At 41.1% G+C, this 25462-nt stretch overlaps 1 protein-coding gene and 1 long non-coding RNA gene across 3 annotated transcripts in view; one reads left to right on the top strand and one right to left on the bottom strand.

The window, feature by feature from the left end:
• LOC136667993 (probable E3 ubiquitin-protein ligase HERC1) overlaps positions 1–21857 on the top strand; it is an 81933-nt gene extending 60076 nt beyond the window's left edge. The window contains exons 60-85 of one of the 2 annotated variants that reach the window (XM_066645205.1): positions 157–281; positions 750–980; positions 2093–2220; positions 3142–3341; positions 3631–3745; positions 4195–4326; positions 4410–4511; positions 4991–5164; positions 5804–6109; positions 6674–6739; positions 7180–7305; positions 7585–7723; positions 8045–8226; positions 9980–10135; positions 10550–10678; positions 11566–11668; positions 12196–12365; positions 13209–13347; positions 14953–15119; positions 15458–15627; positions 15831–15996; positions 16271–16347; positions 17037–17289; positions 17576–17728; positions 18306–18611; positions 19792–21857. In XM_066645205.1, coding sequence (XP_066501302.1) covers positions 157–281; positions 750–980; positions 2093–2220; positions 3142–3341; positions 3631–3745; positions 4195–4326; positions 4410–4511; positions 4991–5164; positions 5804–6109; positions 6674–6739; positions 7180–7305; positions 7585–7723; positions 8045–8226; positions 9980–10135; positions 10550–10678; positions 11566–11668; positions 12196–12365; positions 13209–13347; positions 14953–15119; positions 15458–15627; positions 15831–15996; positions 16271–16347; positions 17037–17289; positions 17576–17728; positions 18306–18611; positions 19792–19977 — 4201 coding nt within the window. In that variant the 3' untranslated portion in view covers positions 19978–21857. The remainder of the gene's footprint in view (positions 1–156; positions 282–749; positions 981–2092; positions 2221–3141; positions 3342–3630; positions 3746–4194; positions 4327–4409; positions 4512–4990; positions 5165–5803; positions 6110–6673; positions 6740–7179; positions 7306–7584; positions 7724–8044; positions 8227–9979; positions 10136–10549; positions 10679–11565; positions 11669–12195; positions 12366–13208; positions 13348–14952; positions 15120–15457; positions 15628–15830; positions 15997–16270; positions 16348–17036; positions 17290–17575; positions 17729–18305; positions 18612–19791) is intronic. The other variant, XM_066645206.1, reaches the window with a different exon arrangement.
• LOC136667995 (uncharacterized) lies at positions 18429–19323 on the bottom strand. The gene is made up of 3 exons (XR_010795462.1): positions 19300–19323; positions 18694–18790; positions 18429–18567 (listed from the first exon to the last, which is right to left on the bottom strand). It is a non-coding gene; the product is annotated as an uncharacterized lncRNA (long non-coding RNA).
• Positions 21858–25462: the final 3605 nt, after the last annotated feature.

Below are 25462 nucleotides of genomic sequence, written 5' to 3' on the forward strand. Positions count from 1 at the left end.
AACTGACCCAGGAATTCAGAAGTAGCTTGTAATGAATGTGTCTATGTTTGTGTAGTACGATTTTAGATGTCTGGTCTATAGATTTATTGTAGAAAGATCAGTTCCACTGGGTCTTTTTTATACTGACTGTGTTTATGATTGTGTCTGTCTGTGTAGTGAGGCTGCCTTAGTATCTGAAGGCTCTGTAGGAACTTACCTGCTGTCTCCAGTAATGTGGAGTGCCCAAGGAACCTTTCTGGCTGCCTTCCAGAACAAACTCATCAACATCTGGACAGTTCGTGGTGAGAGCTGAAAAACAAACACACACACACACACACACACATACATATTGGTCTCCCTGGCAGATGTTACACATTTGTTCTTGGACAGATGTTCTTCGTATATTTGTGCACAATCAAATTTTGAAAATCAAACCAACATTGAAACAACTTCTTCTGAACAATATAAACTTTAGAGTTAATACTAAACCCATAATATTTAAATATCAAATGCTAGTACAGGTCTTTTATCAGATAAGACCAAATGCCAGGTCAATTTTTGAATGACCTCTGTTTAATTTAACCAAATCTGTGAAAGCAGTAAAATGTAGCTGTTGAACTATTCACTGGCAGTGACTTGTTTCTTGATATTTAAATCCCCCTGAATATTTCACAGTCAGGTTACATTCCCCACTTCTGTGTGGTGTGTAAGTATACATATCCCCTACAGAGGGTTGATTTCTGTATTGTTCTCTCTTTTGTTTCTCACAGGATCTCAGGTTTATGTGGCGGCACAACCTTCGTGGGTCACGGCCATGTCGTGGGTGCACAGCTCTAGCCCTTTTATTAGCCAGGGAGCATCAGCACAGACCAGCGGAGCTGAGAGCCTACTGTTGGGACGTCTCGATGGCTCCCTTTGCTGGCTGGAGGTGTCAGAGGAAGGGGTTGGAGGAGGAGTGCAGGTGGAGAGCACAGAGCTACCTCACTGCCAAAGGAAAGAAGGTGAGAGTTATTTCACAGAACACATGCTCAGTCTTGCCTTCGATAGAGTCTTAGACATGTTGGGTTTCTGAACTTGTCTTGGATCTACAAGGGTAATGTAGCCAACAACCAACCTTATACCCAGCAAATAAGTACTGTGCAATCATCATGCTTTGTAAGACATACTTTCATTGTCTGGTTTTGTTGAGAATATCTCATTTTCTGTTTCACCTGCATAAAATGAGCTACGAATATTACCTTTAATATCAATATCATATCGTTCTGACATCAAAGTAGAAAGCATTAGAGGAAAGCTTTATTTCTTCAGCTTATCAAGAAATAACCAAAGAAATTATGAAAGCCACAGAAACAGACAGAAATCTATAATGCAACAAAAGAGAGAGCAGCCACAACTCTGACTGTAAAGCATTCTCAAATATTTATCAATAAAACGAACAATGGCTGATTCCCTACATATTGAGGCAATAAATAAATTCATCCATCCATCCAACCATTGTCTGTAAGTGCTTATCCAGTTCAGGGTTGGGCACAAAATTGGAGGTGGTGCCAGTCCTTTGAGGGCAACACATACTTATGCATTTACCCTCACACTCACACCTATGGACACCTTTTGAGTAGCCAGTCCACCTACCAACGTACCACGCAGAGAACACACCACACTCCTCACAGACAGTCACCCAGAGGAAACCCACACAGACACAGAGAGAACACACCACAGTCCTCACAGACAGTCACCCAGGGGAAACCCACACAGACACAGAGAGAACACACCACACTCCTCACAGACAGTCACCCGGAGGAAACCCACGCAGACACAGAGAGAACACACCACACTCCTCACAGACAGTCACCCGGAGGAAACCCACGCAGACACAGAGAGAACACACCACGCTCCTCACAGACAGTCACCTGGAGGAAACCCACACAGACACAGGGAGAACACACCACACTCCTCACAGACAGTCACCCGGAGGAAACCCACGCAGACACAGGGAGAACACACCACACTCCTCACAGACAGTCACCCGGAGGAAACCCGGGATTAGTTAATTCATTGATGACATCCTCACATCTCTTTCTCTTTTTTGTTTCTGTCTCTCTCGCTCTCTTAGCTCCTCAGTGTTTGGCTTGGTACAGTACGGACAGGCCGTTTGCTGTGGGTTACCCTGATGGGAAAATCCTGTTAGCAACAACCGAATGCTATGACATGGATCAACCAGTACTGCTTACTGCTTTTCATGTGTGTAAACTATTTATTTCTCTTAAACCTCTGTATATAATCTATTCAGATATACTTTTTTAAAAATAGATTTAGTTGTGAATTTTCAGCTGAAAAATGATTTTCTGAATACATCCAACATGACATACAGGGGTTGGACAATGAAAGTGAAACACCTGGTTTTAGACCACAGTAATGTATTAGTACGGTGTAGGGACTCCTTTTGCGGCCGATACAGCGTCAGTTTGTCTTGGGAATGACATACACAAGTCCTGCACAGTGGTCAGAGCGATTTGAAGCCATTCTTCTTGCAGGATAGTGGCCAGGTCTCTACGTGATGCTGGTGGAGGAAAACGTTTCCTGACTCGCTCCTCCACAACACCCCAAAGAGGCTGAATAATATTTAGATCTGGTGACTGTGCAGGCCATGGGAGATGTTCAACTTCACTTTCATGTTCATCAAACCAGTCTTTCACCAGTCTTGCTGTGTGTATTGGTGCATTGTCGTCCTGATACACGGCACCGCCTTCAGGACACAGTGTTTGAACCATTGGATGCACATGGTCTTACTGGTGCAATGTGCAGTTAATGAAGATTGTCCACCAGGCTGCTCCAGTTTAGCCATGAAACCTCCCACACTACAATGACAGGTGTTTCACTTTCATTGTCCAACCCCTGTATGTCATAAGTTTATTAAATATACTGTACTATTAAATTAGTTTTAATCGTTTGTCCTATTCCCACTCCCACTCACATTAATAGTCCACTCCCATTGCCTCATCAGTTTGGCAGCATTTGGCAGTGATTAGTCTGTTGTGGTAAAGAATATTGATTTTGAAGTGGTTTTCCTTTAAATTTCCAGAGTGCTTGGAAAGTTTCTCCCAACTTATTAGTTATTAAATAACAAACCTGCAGTTTAAGGGCTTAAAATTTTCCTTGCAGGAGTGTGTAAGTGCTTTGCGGTGGGACCCCACGGGTCACCTGCTGCTGTCAGTGGGCCGTTCTGAGGTGGTGAAGATATGGGGGCGTACTGGAGGGACATGGGTGATCCTGCACTCCCTCTTCCACACAGGGACAGTTAATGTTGCAGAGTGGTGCCCTCTGCCTGGCCGAGGGTCAGAGCCACGCCTCATGATGGCTGTGTGAGTCCCATATACAGATACATGAAAACTAATTAATGTAGAATATAACGACAGCTCTTTAGAATACCAGCAAGTTAACACTTACATCTATATCATTACACCTATGTTTATTATGAATTACATGTGCAAATTGTTTAGTATGTTAAAGTATTACGTTAACCATTTCTCAAACATCAAATATCTTAATTATTCATTTAAAATTGAGTATGTTCATTGTGTGAATATTATAATTGTGTAAAAGAATGCATGCATAGTTACTATTGTCTTTTCTTTTCATTTTTATCATCAGTGGATGCCAAAATGGTCTCTTGTATGTGTGGACTGTTCCACAAGGGGGCACTAGTGTCTTAGTGCCTAATTTCCTTGGTGCCTCTATCAGCCAAGAGAGGAGTGCTGTTGTCAAGGTCAGACAGAGGCTTTTACCTTTTGTGTAGCTCTGCCTCCAGCATCACTCTTTCAGATGCTTTTTTTTTTGCACTATATTAGTGGGCGACTTTTAATGTTAACTATGTTAACTTTTATTTATATATTGTATATCTATATTTTATCCTTTTATTTTAAAATATAGACTGATTCTTTCCTAATAAAGATCAAACTCACACTAGAGCCTTTAAACTGGCAAAACAATGGTCCCACCCATTACATTTTTTTTTATCCTGACAGTGTGGTTTATCACATTGAATAATTAAATGGATTTCACAAGGACCCTTACATATTCAACATATTGCTGCATTGCAGTACCAGAGCTCAGCTACTCAGTTATTGTTTTTAGTAGTAGTAGTAGTAGTAGTAGTTTTAGTACAACTGTTAAATTAGTAGTAAAAGGTGTGTGTACGTGTGTTTGTTCCTACAGCGTGGCAATACCAAGTGCGTGTTCAGGCTGAGTGGTCACATCACAGCCATAAAGACACTGTCCTTCTGTCCCAGTGGACTAACACTTGTCTCTGGAGGAATCGGAGGCCTGCTCAATGTCTGGTCTCTGAGAGTGAGTTACTCTTCTCCTCTTCTCAGTGAATTGCAAAATGATGTTCTTTCTGACCCCATATTTATTTATTATTTATTTTTTAGGATGGCTCAGTGCTGCAAACTGTGGTAACAGGGCTTGGCTCTGTTGTCTGTAGCACTTGGATTCCTTATGTGGGAGTTACAGCCTGTTCTGGGAGGTCTAAGGTATTAGTTCTCAGCTGGTAATACTAACCCTGTGTCCAAAATGGCTTCCCTATTCACATTTCCATATATTACTCACTATATAGTGTACTATTATAGGGGATTGAATTCGGGAGGGTAGGGAACGATTTTAGATGAATCTTTGTGAAGGATAAGTAAATGTAAAGATAATTTAAGTCTGAAAATCTGACAAGAAATGAACTGTGCAAGTAATTTCTAATTATTAGAGGAAGCTATACATTACTTCGGAGGATAGAACATGGATTTGGATTTAGAAATGTGTGATCAAAACGTGTAAAAGTGTAAATGTTTACATATGAAATGTTTCACACAAAGGTTCGTGTACTCCTCATCAAATTACCTTTTGTATACGAACTGGATTTTCTCTAAAGTATTGTAAAGTGATTATGTTTTTAATAAATATTGAGTATATATTAAGCAAATGCAATGGAGTTCATTATGATTTGACCGTTTCCTGTTAGGATGTGTTGCTGATTCGCTGCAGTCCAGAATGGATCTCACAGAATCATGTCCTGGCTTCCTGCCGCACTGTGCTCAGAACCCAGGGCATTCTGGGATTGAACCGCACCCCCTGCATGGCTGTTTTCCTGGAGCGCCTCCCAGCTCTGCTGCAGGAGCAGTACAACTATGAAAAAGTGAGCAGGGGGACCACAACCCTCTCTATACCACCCTTAGCTCTTCAGCATGTTGCTGTAGCTGATTAGTTCTTGTAGTTGAATGCAGCCACAATGTTCCATTTCTAGCTATAAATACCATAGATGTTCTTTGAAGAGCATGGGTTCTCCACACACCTTTGGACATCAAGATACAAAAATAGAAACATGTACAGGATGGTGATCATATGCCACAAAGCTTGACCTAGTGCCAATTATTGTCTGTCCCCTAAACTTGATTTTGTGAAAGTTCACACCAGTAAATTGTACGTGTGAAATAGAGGAGTTTGCTGTGTTAGGGCTTTCTTCCAAACCATGTCTAATGCCAGCTCTACTTTAAGCCGAAGCATTAACAGCAGGCTAAAATACAAAATGTATTATGAAAATGAACCAAGTTGGGATGGTTTCAACAAATTATTATTATGAACTTAAGCTGTGTAGCAGTATAAACAAGTGTTAATATTTTATTCACTACAAATACACAACATGTTACATTTTGGTTGGAAACATAGTGCCTGATGTTGTGTACAATGCCAGTGAGAAAGTTTTGCAGTCTATTTGGACAGATTGGAATCATTGCACATATTGCCTCTGACTCCAGACCTGTTTATTTCCCTCCAGAGTCATGTAGTTGCTGGAGATCAGTTGGTCCACAGCTGTTTTCTGCAGAGCCTGGCCTCCCTGGCTGTTGGAATGTCCCTGGACCAGCTTCTGAGCCGCCAGCCTGTACCTCCTCACCACATTGGATCCAGTACCGGTTCAGATGTCCCCAGTGCCCCATCTGCTCAGTCTGAATGGGGCTGGCTGTCCACCTTCTCCATCACAGTGAAGAGTGCAGAGGCTTTTGCTCGTGGGACCACGTTCCCAGAGGCTTTCACCATGCCAGAGTTTCAGCAGCCCGGGGTCACTGAGAACGCCAGGGCTTTGGTAAATGTGAAACACCAAACACAGAAGTGCTAACCATGGAAGATGGCCTTGCTAAGCAGTCCCGTTATCTTTTAGAACTTAATAGCTACATCGGATTTCTGTTAAATAATTAATGAAGTATTTGAAACCTCTGCTTATTTTATCTTTTTGGATGTCAGCACATATCAGCACTTAAATTTGAATATGTTTAAACTGTGTTTAACCTTAAAAATAAAGATCAGGACAACAGTGAAGTCATTCTGGGAAAGAGTAAAGTCATTATTTTGAAGCTGAGCTAAATATAATTGTATTAAAATATTTACAATATATAAAATCGTTCTTAACCAAAAAAAATAATAATCTGCCAATGCATTCAGATTTGAAAAGACAGGAAGATGTGATGTGAAGGTAGGATGTGCTTTGCTTTAATGGTGTGTTGCTGTGTGAAATTTGTCAGTGCTCTTTGTTGGAAGACTAATATTAGCACCTAAAAGCAATCAATGATTTTGATTCAGTTTTATTCCGCCAAAGGCAAAGTGACTGTGAAAATTAAATTTAACCCACCCGGGTGTTTTTGATTTGCAGGACAACAGTAAGTGGAGCTTTATGATGGATGAGCAGCTCATGTTGTGGGCCACCAGCAAACCAGAGGTTTGTAGTTGTCTGTCATTTCTCAATGTCAGTAAAAAACCCCTGTTCAAACAAGACCAGTGCTGTGGCAGTTCTCCATCACTGCACTCTCTGTTTAGAGTTATAAATGCTCACTCTCCACACACCTCAGCCTCAGGCAGGCCACACACTGACCTATTTAATGGACATTTTAAAATGTTGTTATCTTTGCGATGAATGATATTTTAGGGTGATGTGTTAGACCTGAGCAAAAAACACAAAAGTGTTTCAATCATTTTTTCAGATATCTTTTTTTAGATATATTTTGTGGTCTTTTGGGGAAAATAAATATGTTTTTTTCCATCTTTTCCTTAATTCTGTAGGATCATTTCTCTTTAAGTGGTGCACTAATTATTTTCTTTGAATTATATGGGAAGGGTTTTAGCTTTTATTGTTTATTTTGCCTGTTATATTGTTTGCAGGACTGGCAGCAAGGTGGGAAGAGTGAAGTGTACCTGTGGGGTAACGGTCGACATGGGCAGCTTGCAGACGCTGGCACAAATGTATCTGTGCCCACTCTCGCCTCTTCCCTATCTCAGACACAACAGGTATAAGTCAGGGTGTTCATGCAATGCAATAAGTTTAATAATTTTTGCTAGACTGACCATGTTGCATTATCGATGCACTAATGTGGTTTATTTTTTTGTGTTTTTAAAGACCAATACCAAATGGAATATATTGCAATATAATGTAATCATACAGTGCCTTGTTTCTACTATCTATTTTTATGAGTCATGATAGACAGCACACATTTTTTAAAATGTAGTCGGATCATTTACATTTCGTACTGAAGAATCATAAACTTGCTTTGTGTTTTTGTGTATTAGGTGGTGTGTGGTCAGAACTGCACGTTCCTGGTGCAGGCTAATGGGACAGTGCTGGCCGTGGGGGAGGGCAGTTATGGCAGACTGGGACAGGGCAACTCCGATGACCTTTACACACCTACAGTCATCTCTGCCTTGCAAGGTGACCTACCCAAACCTGCACACATTTACTATTCCACACACATAGAGATGAATTTACAACAAACCAGATTAAGACTGATGAGTACAATGAACAAAGACACAGACCACATACACCAAACATGCTTTAAAAACGTCACACGCTTCCTGTGGTAAACTGTGATTGCTGTACTGCAGAAGTCATTTTGGTGAAATATCACATTTACATATTTTTCCCTTTTATTCAAATGGTATCTGAGCTTCTATCATTTGTCACCGGAGCACTGTAATCCATTTATTCAACCCCTGTCCTCAGCCTATGTTGTAAAGTAAAATTGTCTTACAGGTTATGTAGTGACTCAGCTGGTGACATCATATGGTTCAGATGGTCACTCTTTGGCGCTGACTGAGACAGGTGAGGTGTTTAGCTGGGGTGATGGTGATTATGGAAAACTGGGCCACGGCAACAGTGAGAGACAGAGAAGACCCAAACAGATCGAGGCTCTGCAGGGGGAGGAGGTGGTGCAGGTGAGAATGTGGAGATTGCGTATGGACACTTTAGTGTACTTTAAAAGGCACTTTGTCTGTAGCTTTAAAGTGGAAGCACCATCCACTCCTCTTATTTCGTGCATCACTTTGGCAGTGTGTATAATGCTCAGGCAATAAGAATCTAAGAATTTTCTCTTTATGACAGTCTTCTCTTTTTAAATCATTACACAACTGTAATGTTGAAGTTTGTCATTTCCCTACAGAAGAGCTATTAACACTCTTCCTAAATGACAACTTGCTGAAATCCATCTCTGAATGACCTTTAGCCCAATACGTTTTGGCATATGTTATAGCTTTACTTCCAGCTCTTGCTCAAGTAAAATGTACTTTTATGTACACAGAAACTTTCATGTTTCATATGGAATAGAAATATAAAATCAAAAGAAACCTTTGGATCATGAGAAAGTTATCTGAAATGAAAATTAGTAAACCATACATACACAAAAGAATACATCCATCCATTATCCACCGCTTATCTGGGTCCGGGTTGCGGGGGAAGTAGTCGGAGCAAAGAAACCTAGACCTCCCTCTCCCCAGCCACCGCCTCCAGCTCCTCCGGGGGTACGCAGAGGCGTTCCCAGGCCAGTCGAGACATGTAGTCTCTCTAGGTCTGCCCCGGGGCCTCCTCCCTGTTGGACATGCCCAGGAGGCATCCGGACCAGATGCCCGAACCACCTCAACTGGCTCCACTCCGAGTCTCTCCCGGACGTCCGAGCTCCTAACCCTGTCTCTAAGGGAGAGTCCAGACACCCTGTGGAGAAAACTCATTTCAGCCGCTTGTACCCGCAATCTCGTTCTTTCAGTCACTACCCAAAGCTCGTGACCATAGGTGAGGGTTGGGACGTAGATTGAACGGTAAATCGAGAGCTTTGCTTTTCTGCTCAGCTCTCTTCACCACAACGGACCGGTACCGAGCCCGCATTACTGCTGATGTTGCACCGATCCGCCTGTCAATCTCACGCTCCATCGTTCCCTCACTCGTGAACAAGACCCCGAGGTATTTAAACTCCTCCACTTGAGGCAGGATCTCACTTCCAAGCTGGAGAGAGCACTCCACCCTTTTCTGACTGAGTTCCGACTGAGTACCTGCCACCCCACACAAAAGAATAATATTAGAAAATATAGAGTAATTTAATATACACTAAGAATGTGTGTAAAAAGATTTGTCTTTTCAGGATAAAAAAGACCAAATCCCAAAACAGAAAGAATATAGTTATTAGAGTTATTGAAAAACAGAAAAGTGTTAAATTAGAATATGAATTAGACTAGTTTCTGTGAAACTTCCCGTTATAGTGTCGTGAATATTTCATGATATTCATCTTTTTGAAATCAGGTCTACGTACATAAAAGAAGGCTTAAATTAAAAGATCAGAGGAGCTGGAATGCTGAACATGATTAGTGTGATTAGACACATTGTGTAGTTAATGCAGTTCCAAAGCAACATTTACATAATGAGACTTAATTTTAACACTCATAGTTGCCTCTTTGCTTAAACTAATCTGTTCACAGTTAATGTCAGTAAGAGCACTGTTTACAGAACACTTTCTGTGTGTGTTTCTCTTTCTGGGTTTTTTCTGTAGTTATTTTTAATGATGTAAATATGTTTTGAGAGCCTTCGGGTAAATTAAGTGAAAATAGTCTAACTAAGACTGAAAATGTGTTTGTATGTGCATTTGAAATATATATTTCTTATTTATTGCTTGTACTCTAACATTTCTTTCCGCTTGTGAAGCTGGCATGTGGTTTCAAACACTCTGCTGTGGTCACGGCTGATGGGAAGCTCTTCACCTTCGGCAGCGGTGATTCTGGACGATTAGGCCAAAGGTCAACTTCCAACAAGATGGTGCCAGAGAGGGTCACAGCACTGGAAGGCTACCACATTGGACAGGTAAGGAAAATGTATTTCTTCTTAGATACATGTTGAATATCATCTAAACACTTAATCAATTCCCTTGATTGTACCTTGCATTATAAAATTCAGTCTGTACATTGATTTGTTACATTAGGATGAGAAAAGAACAATATAAAGCATAAATGTGAAAGCACATACAGTTTTTACATTTAATGACCCTAACATGGGCTGTGGACCTCCATTTCCAAAGCTATGCTTATGTTGTGTTATGCTGAGTATTCTAAATGTATCTACAAAATGGGTGCATTTTACTGTAAATATTGATTTGCTAAACCCTAACTTTAAATACAAGATCCTTCATGAAATCAAACTCTAAATCCATTAGTCACTTTGCCGTCTGTCACTGTTCAGATTGAATTGTATTTTGATTCTATCTCTATTTGTGCTCAGGTGTCATGCGGTATTAATCACACTCTAGCACTGTCATCTGATGGGATGACGCTCTGGGCGTTCGGTGACGGGGACTATGGGAAGCTGGGCACAGGGCCTTGTACAGTCAAATGCTATCCCCAGGTGCTTGTACGTTACGGTTGTTTAAATGTATGTGAATATCTGATACACACGATCACATATTTGATCGGGCTCTATTTGCGTCTTTATTTTGCACTGTTACAAGACCAATGACAGTGTGGACCATAACAGTTCTGCACACTGCATGCCAAAATCATCAGGCACCATTGTAGAGTAAAATAAACAAAATACTTAAATTTAAATCATTTTGGAGTGAGAGAAAAAAACAAAATCAGTATACAGTGGAACCTCTACTAACGAACGCCTATACTAACGAACTTTCCAAGATACGAACCGGGCATTTGAATATAGAATATCTAGAAACGAACCTGAGCCTCCGCTGAGCCGGCGGCTGGAAATGACCACTGACCCCAATAGGCAAGTCTCCCAGCGTGCCCAGACATCGACATTCGTGCTAAGTTAAGCCGTGTCTACGCTTCGTCTCCCCACATTCACCACCTACTCTCCGTTATTCCACCCACCCCCCACCTCCCGTCATACAGCCAGTGCCTGTGTTACTCCTCCAGCCAGTCGTCACGTCTTCAAGGTAGCGCTGTGTAACCACTTACAACTTTATTATTTCTTTTTTATTACTGTTACCACTGTATTTCTCACTAATTTGAGAGTGTTGTAAACATATATCAGTGCAAAAAGGGTGACTTTCGGGGGGGGGGCTGGAACGCATTAATTGCTTTTCCATTATTTTAAATGGGGAAAATTGACTCGAGAAAAGAACTTTTCCACTTTCGAACCGGGTCACGGAACAGATCAAGTTCGTAGGTAGAGGTTCCACTGTATTCTGTTATTCACTGATCTATTAATTTAACAAACTAGGGTGACTGTTCTGATTGGTTGACCCTGAGTCATGCTTTTCTCTCTTTTTGTCTGATCCACAGAAAGTAGAGACTCTCTGTAATAAGGGGATAAAGAAAGTGGGCTGTGGAACTCACTTTTCAGTGGTGCTGGCCAAAGACGGACATGTGCACACCTTTGGTCAAGGTATGTCTAAAGGGGATATTTATTACACACAAAAACATTTATCTCAATTTTAATTTACTACATCATTTGAATTATTTTGTGTGTTTCATGCTGAATGGACCAATTGAAATGCTCCGAATTACTTGGAGTAAAATAGTCATCTTTTTACATTAACTTCCATTCAAGTTAAAAAGAGTTTCTTTATATGATACAAGTCATATTTGGCACTTGGTAAAACTACTTTTGTACTATTAAATTTGCACTCCACAATATAAACAAAATGCCAGAAATGTAATTGTATTTCTATATATATTTAAAACACAATGATCAATAAATTGTCATGGTCAGAGAATGGCCAATATCATACTGGATGCATGAGTACACTGACTCTCGCCTGGAGCTTTGATTCTTCAGGATCTTTACAGTGCGTAGTAAAAATCATTTTGTTAGCTTCATGGTTCTGTTGCAGTACAGGCAACTATCATAGTAAAAATTGACAAATGATATGTGCTACTGTGAATGAGCGTGTGTGTTGTGCTGTGTTTCAGAGCGTCTGATAGGGCTGCCCGACTCCATGCTGAAGAACCACAACAAGCCGCAAATTGTCCCTGCTCTGGAGGGTATCTTCATTGAGGACATCGCCGTGGGCTGTGAACACATCCTCGCTCTCTCTAACACTGGAGATGTGTACGCATGGGGCTGCAACTGTGAGGCTCAGGTACTGTATCACAAAGAGTATATACAAAGAGTCAAATTCAGTGTTTTAGCAATTGTTGAAGTAATTGAGTATTCAGATAAGACTTTATATCATTATTCTATGAATTTAAGTACAAGTTTTTGATTGTGCGTGGGCAGAACAGTGGCACAGGAAGTAGTGTTGCTGACACACATCTCCAGGGTCCTGGACCCTAAGGTTACTGTCTATAAGGAGTTATGGGTGTTCCCCCTGTGGGCTTCCTCTGGGTGCTACGGTTTCCTCCCACAGTCCATGAATAATTATATAAGTTAATTCATTAATAAAAACCCATATGCTCATAGGTAAATTGGCCAAGCAGAAGTGTCCATAGGTGTGAGTGTTTTATGGCCTGTGATGGACAGGATGTACTCTGTCAAGTATGTGTTCCTGCTGTGCACCCAGTGTTGCACTCCGGACCAACCTCGACCCTGGACAGGATAGAGCGGTTATAGATGATGTATGAATGAACGAAAGAAACAAGTGTTTTGTGTAGAACTGCTGAGAATGTGGCCACACAGACAGCTAATATTTCATCTCATGTTAAATCAAAAAGACATCTAAGCTGTATATCGTTCTGTTCAGAAAAGTGTCTTGTATTCTCTAAAGAAAGAACTGAAAATGTGAAAGTGAATTTAGCAAGATTTAATTCTAATTAATTTATACCACTTTGTGATTGGTTAATGACTTTTTGAAAAGGTTACATATCAGTTGCCATTTTTTTATAAAATTAGCACCTAGTAGATCTATGTCTACGTAGTTTGTAGTAGAGGCAGATATAGTATTAAATGTGCTCAAATGTTTTGTTTTGATTTGTTGTGTCTGTAGCTGGGTCTGGGTCACTCTAGTCCAGTGAAGGAGCCCACACTGGTCACAGCTCTGCAGGGAAAAAACATCCATCAGATTTCTGCTGGCCGCTGCCATAGTGCTGCATGGACTACTCCATCTTTAGTGTCTAGGACTTCAGGTACAAGCAATGAAGACACTATAGTTTGACTATTTAACTGACCACATGAAATCTGTGCGTATTTATAACATATATATTTCTACCCACACAAACCTATGTACATTTATTTCAAAACTTTTAACTTTAGTCAACAGTGCATAATTAAACCAGCACGTCTAGCATTAACTCTTGATATTGATACTGTGACATAGAAGCATTGTAATTTTCCAAAACTAACCATGAATGTATGAATTATTTTTTGATTGATTAACAAATAACTTTCAACCAAGTGAGCTATTGTACCCTTTTCCGTTTTTCCGTGAGGAACTATTATAAAGTGCACTGTTTATATTTTCTTTCTGAGTTTAACTTAATGGAAAACATTATATAATATAAAAACTTAAAACTACACAGGGCCCACCTCAATATTAAAGCCATAACATTTGATTATCTTGTTAAAATTGCACCTGTCGAGTGCTATAGTATTATGCAACAAGTTAACATTCAGTTCTTGAAGATGATGTGTTGGATGCAGGAAAAAATGGGCAAGAATGAGGATCTAAGTGACTTTGACAACAGCCAATTTAAGATGGCTGGATGACTGGGTCAGAGCATCTCCAAAACGGTCTGGTGGGGTGTTCTCAGTATGCAGGGGTTAGCATCAATCAAAAGTGTGCCTGGGATAGTGCGCAAGCAGTAGGCACGTGGCTGCCCAAGGCTCAGTGATGATAGATGGAGGGAATGAATCCCAGCCCTTCTAGTTCAATCCCACAGAAGATTTTCTTTCGCAAGAAATACTGAAAAAGTTAATGCAGGCTCTGAGAAAAATCCGTCAGAACAATAACTGCAGAACAGTAACTGCAGACCAGTCCGAACGCACATGCTGACCACTGTCCTCTGCTGTAGACAGCTGAACTGGACCATGGAGCAATGGAAGGAGGTGATCTGTTCTGATGATTTACATTTTTTACATCACAATTATTGCCAGTTGCATGTGTGTCATTTTACTGATAAAGCGATGCCACCAGGATGCACTGAAGGAGGGTGGCAGACCAGTAGATTCAATGTAATGCTCTGGCCAAAGTTTTGCTGGGAACTTTCCGTCCTGGCATTCATGTGGAAAATACTTTTACATGTACAACTTACGTAAACATGGCTACGAACAAAGAACATCCCTTAATTTCTACAACATTCCCTAATGGTTAATAGATCTGCCCTCCAAATTCCACAGATCTGAGTCCACTCCAGCATCCGTGGGATATGCTGGAAAAACAAGACTAATCAATGGAAGCCACACCTCAGAGTTTAAAGGACTTACACAATCTGTTGCTAAAGTCTTGGAAGCATATGCCACAAGACACCTTTCAGAGGTCTTGTAAAGTCCATATCTTGATGTGTTTTGGTTGCGCAAGAGGGACACAATATTAGGCAGGTGGTTTTAATGTTAAGGCTGATCATTGTGTGACTTGTGCAAATAAATTATTCAAATAATAAACAGTAAGGTGAATAGAGATGTGTAGAATTACATTCTCTAGAGAGGATGTGTACGTACTTTCACGTCACTTGACTAAACATGTAAGCAGCGTTGCTGGCACTTTTACTCATGACCATGTATGTTGTGTGCAGGTTCTGCTGGGCTGCAGCTGGGTCTGCCTCAGTCCATCCCCCCTCAGTACAATGCCCTGAAGGACTGCAACCCTGAGGAGCTGGCCACACGCCTCAGAGTGCTCTACCACTTCTCTGACCTCATGTACAAGTCCTGGAGGCTCCTTAATCTGGACCCACGCAATCAAGTATTCAGCAATAGCTGCAGTTCTGAATATTATGCCTTCAATTAAGTCCAAAATGTTGGACATCCCTGGTCAAAATATTTATACATCCTCTATGGGGAACAAGCCTAATTATGACTTTTTTTTTTCTAAATGGTCAGACCACAATTTCTACAAAACATTTAATTTTACCAGTTATACCTAAACTTTTGCATATAGCTATAAATGTTACTTTCCCTCTAGCATTTCAGACATGTGGAGTATTGCTCTTGTTAAGTGCTGCTCTTTGCTGTCTGCTGAATAATTGATCAGTTTTGTCCAGCTGCTGTCTGTAATCTTGCTGCTCTTTGGCTTATGTCCAGGTGCCTGCATCCCGGTACAGCTCGGGCACAGCCGCCATAGTACAGGGTCAGCTCAGAGGACTCCTATCCCCCAAGGTCAACACACTGCCCCTTGTTCGATCTATCGGCCGCACCATGACCCAGGGCAAGACGTATGGACCACAGATCACCGTTAAGAGAATCTCCACCAGGTAGGCTTTTTACAGTCTGTTTATTCTGTATGCGCTCTTTTCTGCAGAATTACTTGTAGGATTCAGCTCTTAACAACAGAACTTTCAAGGGCTGTAAATACATGTTATGGCTAGTGTGAAAACAGGTTTAATTTATTTGTTATATGGAAATGAATTCAGGTACATGCATTTGAATTTAAATCCATAAACCTTTTCGTACACAGGGGGCGCTCCAGCAAGCCCATCTTTGTGCAGATAGCTAAGCAGGTGGTAAACCTGAACCCCACTGAGCTGCGACTTCCTTCCAGGGCCTGGAAGGTGAAGCTAGTAGGGGAGGGGGCAGATGATGCAGGAGGTGTGTTTGATGACACTATCACAGAGATGTGCCAGGTCAGTCAGTTTCACGAGTTGATGTCTTTAATATGGGACCAAACCACACACCCAGTTCAATTTTTAAATTTGTTTAAAAGTTAAAAAGGCTGCCTTATTATTCTTAAAAGTCATAATATATGAATGTAACACTCTCTCTGTCTCTCTCTCTGTCTGTCTGTCCCTCTCTCTGTCTCTCTTTCTTTCTGTCTCTGTCTCTCTCTCTCTCTCTCTCTCTCTTTCTTTCTGTCTCTGTCTCTCTTTCTCTTTTTTTCTCTCTCTTTCTCTCTCTCAGGAGTTGCAGTCTGGTGTGGTGGATCTACTCATTCATACACCCAACAGTTCTGCAGATGTGGGCAGTAATACAGACAGGTACAGCCACTGCACACTCATATTCTCTCTCTCTCTCTCTCTCTCACACACACACACACACACACACACACACACACACACACACAGTCACACTCATATCCTCAGATCACGGATGGTGTATACATTTAAATTGGCCAATTTATGGAGCCAGCTTTTTAGTTTTTTTATATCAAAGGACTTCAAATCTATTTGTAATAAGTAAAGTTTTGAAATGAAATACAAATAATTCATTATAAGGAACCTTTGTCAAAACAAGACCATGGAAGCCTAGGTTTGCCAGACAGCATGTGTCAAACAAGCATCACAGATATTTGAAATAGGCAGGGAATCACTCATGTGCTTAAAAGTACACATTTTTCTGATTAGAAATGCTTGGCAGTAATTTGGAAATCATTAGTCAATGAGCTGGTTGAAAAGAATGATTTGTTCATGAATTGCGGTGCAATTTAACCTCGCTGTACACACCAAACTGGATAGAAACTCACTCGCTCTCACACTCACTCATTCATTCATGAGCTCAGTCAGGCTAACAGTGCAAAAGTATCTTCTATGAAAATATTGTGCTTTAAAACGATAATTTGAGCAAATATAACAAATGTCTTTATGGTACCATTAGATGTAATCATCATATTTAAGGAAAATGTGTTGGCTCCTTTACTGTAGTTCTGAGATGTAATTATCTGTGGCAGGTTCCTGTTGAATCCTGCGGCCGTTTCGGATGAGCACATGGTGCAGTTACGTTTCCTGGGCATCTTGATGGCTGTGGCTATACGGACCAAGAAGCCATTGGACCTTCACCTGGCCCCCTGGGTGTGGAAGCAGCTGTGCTGTATTCCCCTGGGGGGAGCAGACCTAGAGGAAGTGGACCTCCTCACTTACCGCTCACTGCAGGGCATCCTGCACCTGGACGACAGCGGCATCAACGAGGACAACTTCACTGTGGTGAGACAGAAACACTGGAATGGTTTTTAGTACAAAGTAATTTTGCATGGACTTTTTCCAACCTAAAAAGTTGTATGTAAATGATCTGTTATGGTAACTATTCTTGTAACATTTGTTTGTTAATGTGCATGTAAATCTGGTTGTTTTTGCACCTTAGTTTTCACATAAGGAGAGATACAGATTGTATAAGTTATACATGTGAAATTTGCAGGGAGTATGAAAAAGAAAAGGTTGTTGCTTTGCCTTTCAGTAAAAGTGTTTCTCTCCCTGTCTCTGTATTTTCTAGATGATTCCTCTGGATTCATTTGTGGCCCACAGTGCTGATGGAAGGTTGGTACCAGTGGTTCCAGGTGGGCACAACCTTCCTCTGACCTTCAGTAACAGAAATGAGTATGTGGAGCAGGCACTGGAATACAGACTGCATGAAATGGACAGACAGGTACAGAGCTGGGGCCATTGTTTTTTCATTAAGTAAAAAAATACAGGCTTTGCATGAGAAAGTGCCTTTCTCTTCTAGTATTAGACCCACACACAGTGTAGATTTTTGTGATTGCTACTAAAACCCACAAATGTGCAGTGTGCAGGGCCTTGGGACTACATGGGGTGGAACTGATAAACGGTTGTAGCAAATATATCCTGAATATTGGTAGTCAGTTTGTTATTTCATTTCAATATTTTATTGGAGACTCATTTTCTTACCTCATATTCCACTTAGACAAAGAGCATTCTTGGCTATAACTTTATTGTGAATGCATGAGCTAAACTGAATAGATACATTCAAATTGGACATGGGACACGTTCATTTTTTTGTGTATGGCCTGCAGAACAGAAGAAAATGATATGTTTTCATCATATAGGCCCTTTAAAAGCTATATTTTTTTCAAATTATCAGCTTCCTTGGTCTCTAACACTGGTCAAAACATGTTCATGTTTAAAATTTGCTTGTTTAATTTAGCACTAGAGATAAAACATTATAGTGAATTGTTTGCTGAAGCATTGACTCTGTGTAAACGTAGGTTGCAGCAGTGAGGGAAGGCATGTCCTCCATCATCCCTGTACCTTTACTCTCACTGCTAACGGCACGGCAGCTGGAACAGCTGGTCTGTGGTCTTCCAGAGGTTTCGGTGGAGATGCTAAAGAAGGTAGTGCGCTACCGCGACATCACCGAGAACCACCAGCTGATCGTGTGGCTCTGGCAAAGCCTTGAGGAGTTTACCAATGAGGAGAGAGTGCTGTTCCTGCGCTTCGTCTCTGGACGCTCCAGGCTGCCATCCAACCCTGCCGACATAACACAGAAGTTTCAGATCATCAAAGTGGATCGTGTAAGTTTTCCGAATTCATCATTTTTTTTCTGAAATTAAATGAAAGAAAATATTCCTCAATATTGCCCTGTGGTCCCCTTACCACAAATAAAGTCATTTGTATCTTAGGTTTTTTCTTTAGGAGGTTTGGATTGGATGTCACGATTAGCTGGGCGGACTGACTGAGGTGGACGCACTTGCTAAAACACAGAATACTTTATTTTAAACCAAAGAAAACAAAACAAAGACAGGCAGACTTGGACAGAAAGAATCAAACAGAGACCTAGACTAAAAGAGACAGATACTGACTAAACCTAAACAGAGGGAACTAGACAGACAGAGATAAACCTAGACAAAGGGAGCTTATACAGAGAGAGCTAATAGACTACAGACAGAAACCACAAAAGTACACAAAGCACAGAAAAGGAAACACTAACAGACCAGAGAAACAAACTAGAGAGGCACAAGGAAGAAAACAGACAGAACAAACCGAATCAAGGGACAGACAGACTGGACTGAGCAACGAGACAAAGGAAGCAAAACAACAAGACTGGGAACTGGAATGAAACGAGAACGACACAAAACGACATGACTTGACTGGGAAAGAGACAACACAACATGACTAGGAACAAGAAAGAATAAGCATGACATGACTTGGAAAGAGAAATACACAAAACGACACGACTTGGAACATAGCAAAACAACACACCATGGCTTAGGAAACAAAACGAATGACCGATACCAGGAAGTGACACACGGGAACTTAAATACTACATACACACGAGACACACCTGAAACAGATAACGAGGGTTAAGGACAAAGAGGCGGAACAAAGGCGGGACATGGGAGGAGACAAGGACAACAACAGAGGACAATGTGCAGAGAGAGCACATGGCAGGGAAAACAGGCATGACAGGACGAGGGCATGACACTGGAGCTAATAGGCTTATTTTCACTTGAATACATTTTCTTTCTTGAGTATATCTGATTATACAAACTATACAACCAAACCAATTTCTGTTACCCTGTTGAGATTGGCCCTGAAAATACAGCCCTAACTCTATCAGCGCTATATAACACGTTTGTCCTTAAGATTTTTTTTATATGTTTATTTTGTTGGAAATATGAACCAGTTAATGCAGATGATTCAGAGGCTATAATGGTATGTGTCTAAACATCTGTCTCTTCATTTCCCTTTCAGCCTGTGAACGGTCTCCCCACTGCGCAGACCTGTTTTTTCCAGCTGCGTTTGCCTCCGTACACCAGCCAGGCAGTGTTAGCTGAGCGTCTGCGCTACTCCATCCACAACTGCCCTTCCATAGACATGGACAACTACATGCTGTCCCGCAACACAGACCCGGCCGACGGCTCTGACACCGAATACTGACCCTCTGCTCTCAGCATGGAGGCTATTACTTGGGGACAGAGGGGGGGGAGACGAGCACAAAATGCATTTTTTTTTTATATTGCCTGTGCTGCGCTCTTCTTTACTGGTGCAATACAGAAATCTCTCACTCCTGTGGTACAGACCACAAATACTGAAGCAATCCACTACTTTATTTATTATTCCTTTTAATTGAATGTCTCTGCTTGGTACAGAATATCGACAATACTTTAAGTTTTTAGGTCACAGACAGAAATATTACACCGTCATTTAAAAGTATTAAAAGCTCTGTTCCTGGAACAGTTGCTGAGTCAATATAGCTTTGGCTACCTGGAAGTGGATCTGCTTAAACTGGGAAAAGTTATACAATCATCAGGCAGCTTCTTAATACCAGTTTATGCCAAAGGCTTCTTCTCAGCCGTAACCTGCGTTTGTTGCAGTGTCACGTCATACAGACTTGACCATTTCTTTTAGGGGCAGCAGCAAAAGGGTGGGTTTAAGTACTAGGCTTCTCAATGCTTCTCACACTGCTCAGTGCTACTCTCTATATCCCCAAAGGTTTGTGGACACCTGCTTTTTTCAACATTTCTTCAGAACTGAAGGGTATTATAGGTAGTGTTTCCATGTACTGCTGTAGAGGCTTACACTTTTTGTCAAGGCTTTAGACTAGATGCTGAACAACTACTGTGAGGATCTGATGGCCTCCAGTCATGAGAACCTTACTGAGGTCAGGTACTGATGTTGTATGATTACTACTGGATCACTAACACCACTCCGACTCATCCCATAGGTTTTGGATGGTGCTCTATCACTCCAGAGAACAGTTTTACTGCTCCACAGCCCAGTGCCTGGGGGATTATATACCACTCTAACCAATGTTTAGGCACTGAGCATGGTGACTATAAGCAGAAGAAGTGCGGCTGCTCCAGAGCATCTCTTTTAATTTCAGGCTTTCCTCTGTGTGTGCACAGTGAGTACTCAATAACCTGAGGTGTGTCTACAAACTTTTGGATTTTGAATGAATGTATACCTGCAAACGCCATGCACATATGCACTCAGTTGCATTTTTATTTGCCAAATAGTTTAAATGCTACATCGTGTAAAATCTTTAGTTTGTTCATTTATTTATTTATTGTTTAGAAATTGAAACGGTGTGAAAAAAATTTAAATAGTGTGTTTTTTCTTCAGGGAGAGGTGTGTGTGTGTGTGTGTGTGTGTGTGTGTGTGTGTGAGAGAGAGAGAGAGTTTGTTACACTTACTGCTCAGCTATAGGTCATTTCTTGCAATCATGAGATATCGGACTCATGCCTCAGTACTGTAAGTAGAATGTGGACTGTTGTAGAGAAAATCTCTGCTTCTTTGTAGAGGCCTTGATGACTGCCGTGTGCCGTGGTTTACAGTATTGCTAAGTTATTCTTTTTTTTTTTTTTCTTTTGTAAAAAACAAAAAAAAAACTACAATTTTTTCTTGCTGTATGGGAAAGTATGTCTGTAGTCAGTTCCTCTGTGATGGAGACTGAAGGGGCAATTGACGTTGTAATGGTTTGCATCTCAGATGTGTATGCATTGTGCTTGACTATACAAAAAAAAATCTAGACAATAGTATTAAAAGATTTAGACCACTTCAATCATTTACAGATTCCATCACTGGCTGTTTTGTTTTTAATTTTTGTGCAACCAACATTTTAGCACATACTGAAATTTCAGAAAATGCTTCAAATGGACATTTGCTGCATATACATTTTGGCAGTTTGTGTACAAAATAACAGAGCCATGAACTGACTGGCCTTTATAAATACATTTGCTAAAATTAAACTGTTAGGAACGTAAGAAAAGGAAAAGGTCGCAGTCATCTCTGATGTGGTATGAAAATAAACACTGAAAAAGGCCATCAATTGAATCCTTTGAAACTTCTGACTTTTTATTAAAATTTTATATTTAAAAGTTATTTATGAGAAAAAAAATCCCTGTTTTTATCTCCACCCACCCATCAGTCACTCACCTTCAGCTTGAGCCCTGCTCCTAACAGGTTTAGGATTGATTCCCTAGGTTTTGTGATGTCAGAAACCCTGGCTGTCTGAATCCAGATTGAGACTGTTTTGAACGCCAAAATGCTCAGCCGTGGTGTTGACTGCTTAGTTCACTACTTATAGTCTAAGTAATAAGTAATAAATTAAAAGAAAAAAAGATATTCAATGGAGGTGATTTTGCTGAGTATTACTGTAGTGGCTGTTTTTTTTTTTAAATCATGTATTAATATATTGTCTTTTGTTTAAACAACAATAATGAAATCTTAACACAATGTACAGGGTGGGCCATTTATATGGATACAACTTAATAAAATGGGAATGGTTGGTGACATTAACTTCCTGTTTGTGGCACATTAGTATATGGGAGGGGGGAAAATTTTCAAGATGGGTGGTGACCATGGCGGCCTTTTTGATGTCAGCCATTTTGGATCCAACTTTTGTTTTTCAATGGGAAGAGGGTCATGTGACACATCAAACTTATTGGGAATTTCACAAGAAAAACAATGATGTGACCCTCTTCCCATTGAAAAAACAAAAGTTGGATCCAAAATGGCTGACTTCAAAATGGCCGCCATGGTCACCACCCATCTTGAAAAGTTTCCCCCCTCCCATATACTAATGTGCCACAAACAGGAAGTTAATATCACCAACCATTCTCATTTTATTAAGGTGTATCCATATAAATGGCCCACCCTGTGTTTGTCAGATTGGTTAAATGTGCTTAGTAAGCCCTTAGTCCTATTACAATGGGTAAGTTTGCAATACAATAAACAAAAAAGGAAGGGAATGAAAACCATCACTCGCATATTAAATCCATTCAGTCGAAACTATTATTATGACGCAGCAGAAGAAATGAAAAACAATGAAGTGACTTATGGTAGATCTAAAATGCAGCCCGTACAGAGTGATACACATGCAAAAAATAACCGGACACACAGAGCTTAGTTCCACATGGATTTTTGTCAGGTACCGCAGTAGAAACATGTCTAAACAGTAGGTTTAATTAGAAATGAAGTGTATCTTGGCAGCAGACGGCTCCACTCACCGCTGCTGTGCAAGATCTCATTCTTTTGCACCGTTGTGTTTCTGTGGAACAGCACCACTCTAGAACCGCCACTAACCAGATGGGACTCATGAAGGGCAATGTTAATTGAGTTGTCCGTCTCCCAAAACTATGCAGGCATCAATGGTGAAGATGGAATGGTTTATGCAAACTGTACAACAATATGTGGGCTACAGTCTCTCTACACCGTGGAGGTGGAGCTAAGGGAGGAGATTCTACAACGTTAATGTAGGTGCAGTAAAGTAGCTGGACTTAATTTGCAATCTGAGTGTAACTAATACAGTCTTTCTTTCTGCACTGTAGATGGCGGACTGCAAAAGCAATCAATTAATCCAATTATGCAAATTGTTCCGGTAGTATAATTACTAAATGCGAATGGATACAGAGATGGCAGTGTACTGTATTTAGCCAAGGGTGGTCCAGAAAATCCAGCCAGTCTGTCTGTCCTCTGCATGCAGAGCGATCTGATGAGCAGAGCGGCGTTTAGCTTTCCTCCCCGAGATGCTATCATTTTGATAAATTGCACACGGCAGCGGTCCAGTGAGAGCCGAGGAAAGTGATGGTGATAATCAGTATCCTTGACTTGCTCCAGTGAGTTATGGAGGGAGGTGAAGCCCTCGAATGATGACTGAGAGGGAGAGAGAAGGAGAGGGTTCTCCAATCAGAGAACACTGCAGAGGAGACCATGTTTCTGTCGTCCTGATCGCAGGGGAGCCAATCTGAAGAGCCCCCTGCTACTGTTTTTTTCTTAGCTGTTAAAATGCACATTGCACCTCTTGAAAACGTTCTAGAGGACTCAAAAGCAGCAAAAAAGCTCTCTGGCATCATTCTCTGTCACTGTATTAAAAATGCGGCTAATCTACATTACCCTAAGCCATGATTTAGTGAAGTCATTACAGTGTTAATAGTTTGAAAGATTGCTTTCATGGCATCAGACTTCCCATCACTAGTTAAACTAATGTGTGGATATTAACCATTAAGCCGTTAATCAAAAGCGTTTTTGAGGCTGGGCGCAAAAAAATGGGCTACTGTCAATCTTTTGTACTGTGTGAATTGTGTTGGAGAATTTTTAAATCCAAGGACAGATCATTTGGAGATTTTTATTTGGTATTGTTTTTCACCATAACGCTTTGGTAAATTGACTCAAACGTCAGGGTAAAAGTCTAGTGTTTGATAATGATTATTCAGACCAGGAGAAATCCACTGTTTACAAACATGTACAGTCAGATTTGCCTGGTTCTGAGTTAAAGGGTTGGGGTTCTGCCAAACAGCTCCTGGGCCATGAAGTCCTGGGTTCAATCCTTGCCTCAGGTCACTGTCTACTGTCTAGCCACTTTCAGACATTTCCAGAAAATACCCAGAGGAGTTGCATGTGTTAATGCAAATGTCCAAATCAGTTGTACCACACGTTAACTTTATCCTTCCAGCCCCCAAGTACAGAGTCCAGGTAGTGACCCAGTTAGGATACGTGAGAGTGAATTCATGCCGCGGCTCCTGCTCAGGCACCTTTCACGTGCCTCAACCACAGAGAACGTTTCCTGTAGTGAGGACCATCCTGACACGGATAAAACCTGTAGGTATGCTACATCTGTGAAAGGGCAACTCCAGAATATATCTGGACATGATCCTCTGGACATTTCATATATGAAAACAGCTGCTGTGAGGAGTTTGGTGTGTTCTCACTTGTGCCTGTGTTCATTTCCTCTGGGTGCTCCAGGTTGCTTCTACAGTCCAGGACCACACACAAAAGTGGACAGGTGGATTGTGACTGGATAAGCGCACCTTTTCCAGGGTGTGTGCCTGCCCAATGATTCTTGCTAGGCTCCCATCCCACCACAACCTTGAATCAGGATGAAGCAGTTACTGAGGATGAGTAAATGTATGAGAGTTTGGGGTAACTGGTATTTTTCATGATGGCCGGGAGTTCGGATGATTTAATTAAAAAAAAATCTTCATTGCAGAATATCTCTTTATAGCGTAGCCCCTGGTCTCTCCTCTGCTGTGATGCGTATTCTGGTTAAATATATATTTAGGTCTGTGGTGCTCACGACAAACTAGGGCTGCAGCCTGAACTGCCTGCTGAGTCAGCATTCGTGAGCACATTTCTCAGACCTGTTTGTTCTTCTGTGCAGAAACAATGGCCGACCTTAATAAGCATCTGTTTAGACCGTGTACCGGCGTCCGATTCAGCAGGCTTGCAGCTGCTTCAGGATCAGGGGCATCATCAGCTCTGTGCCGCTTTTATAGCTCCATTCATCATTGCCGCGGAACCCAGATTTAGAAAGGGCACCGGAGAATGTCAAACTCAACATTAGTGCTGAGCCGGAAATGCTAATGGAGAATAAACACAAACTGAAATGTAATGAGTTTTAAATCCTTCAAAGAGGCTTTTACCT

The sequence above is a fragment of the Hoplias malabaricus genome, chromosome 15 (assembly GCF_029633855.1).
Source record: "Hoplias malabaricus isolate fHopMal1 chromosome 15, fHopMal1.hap1, whole genome shotgun sequence".
Classification (NCBI taxonomy): Eukaryota; Metazoa; Chordata; class Actinopteri; order Characiformes; family Erythrinidae; genus Hoplias; species Hoplias malabaricus.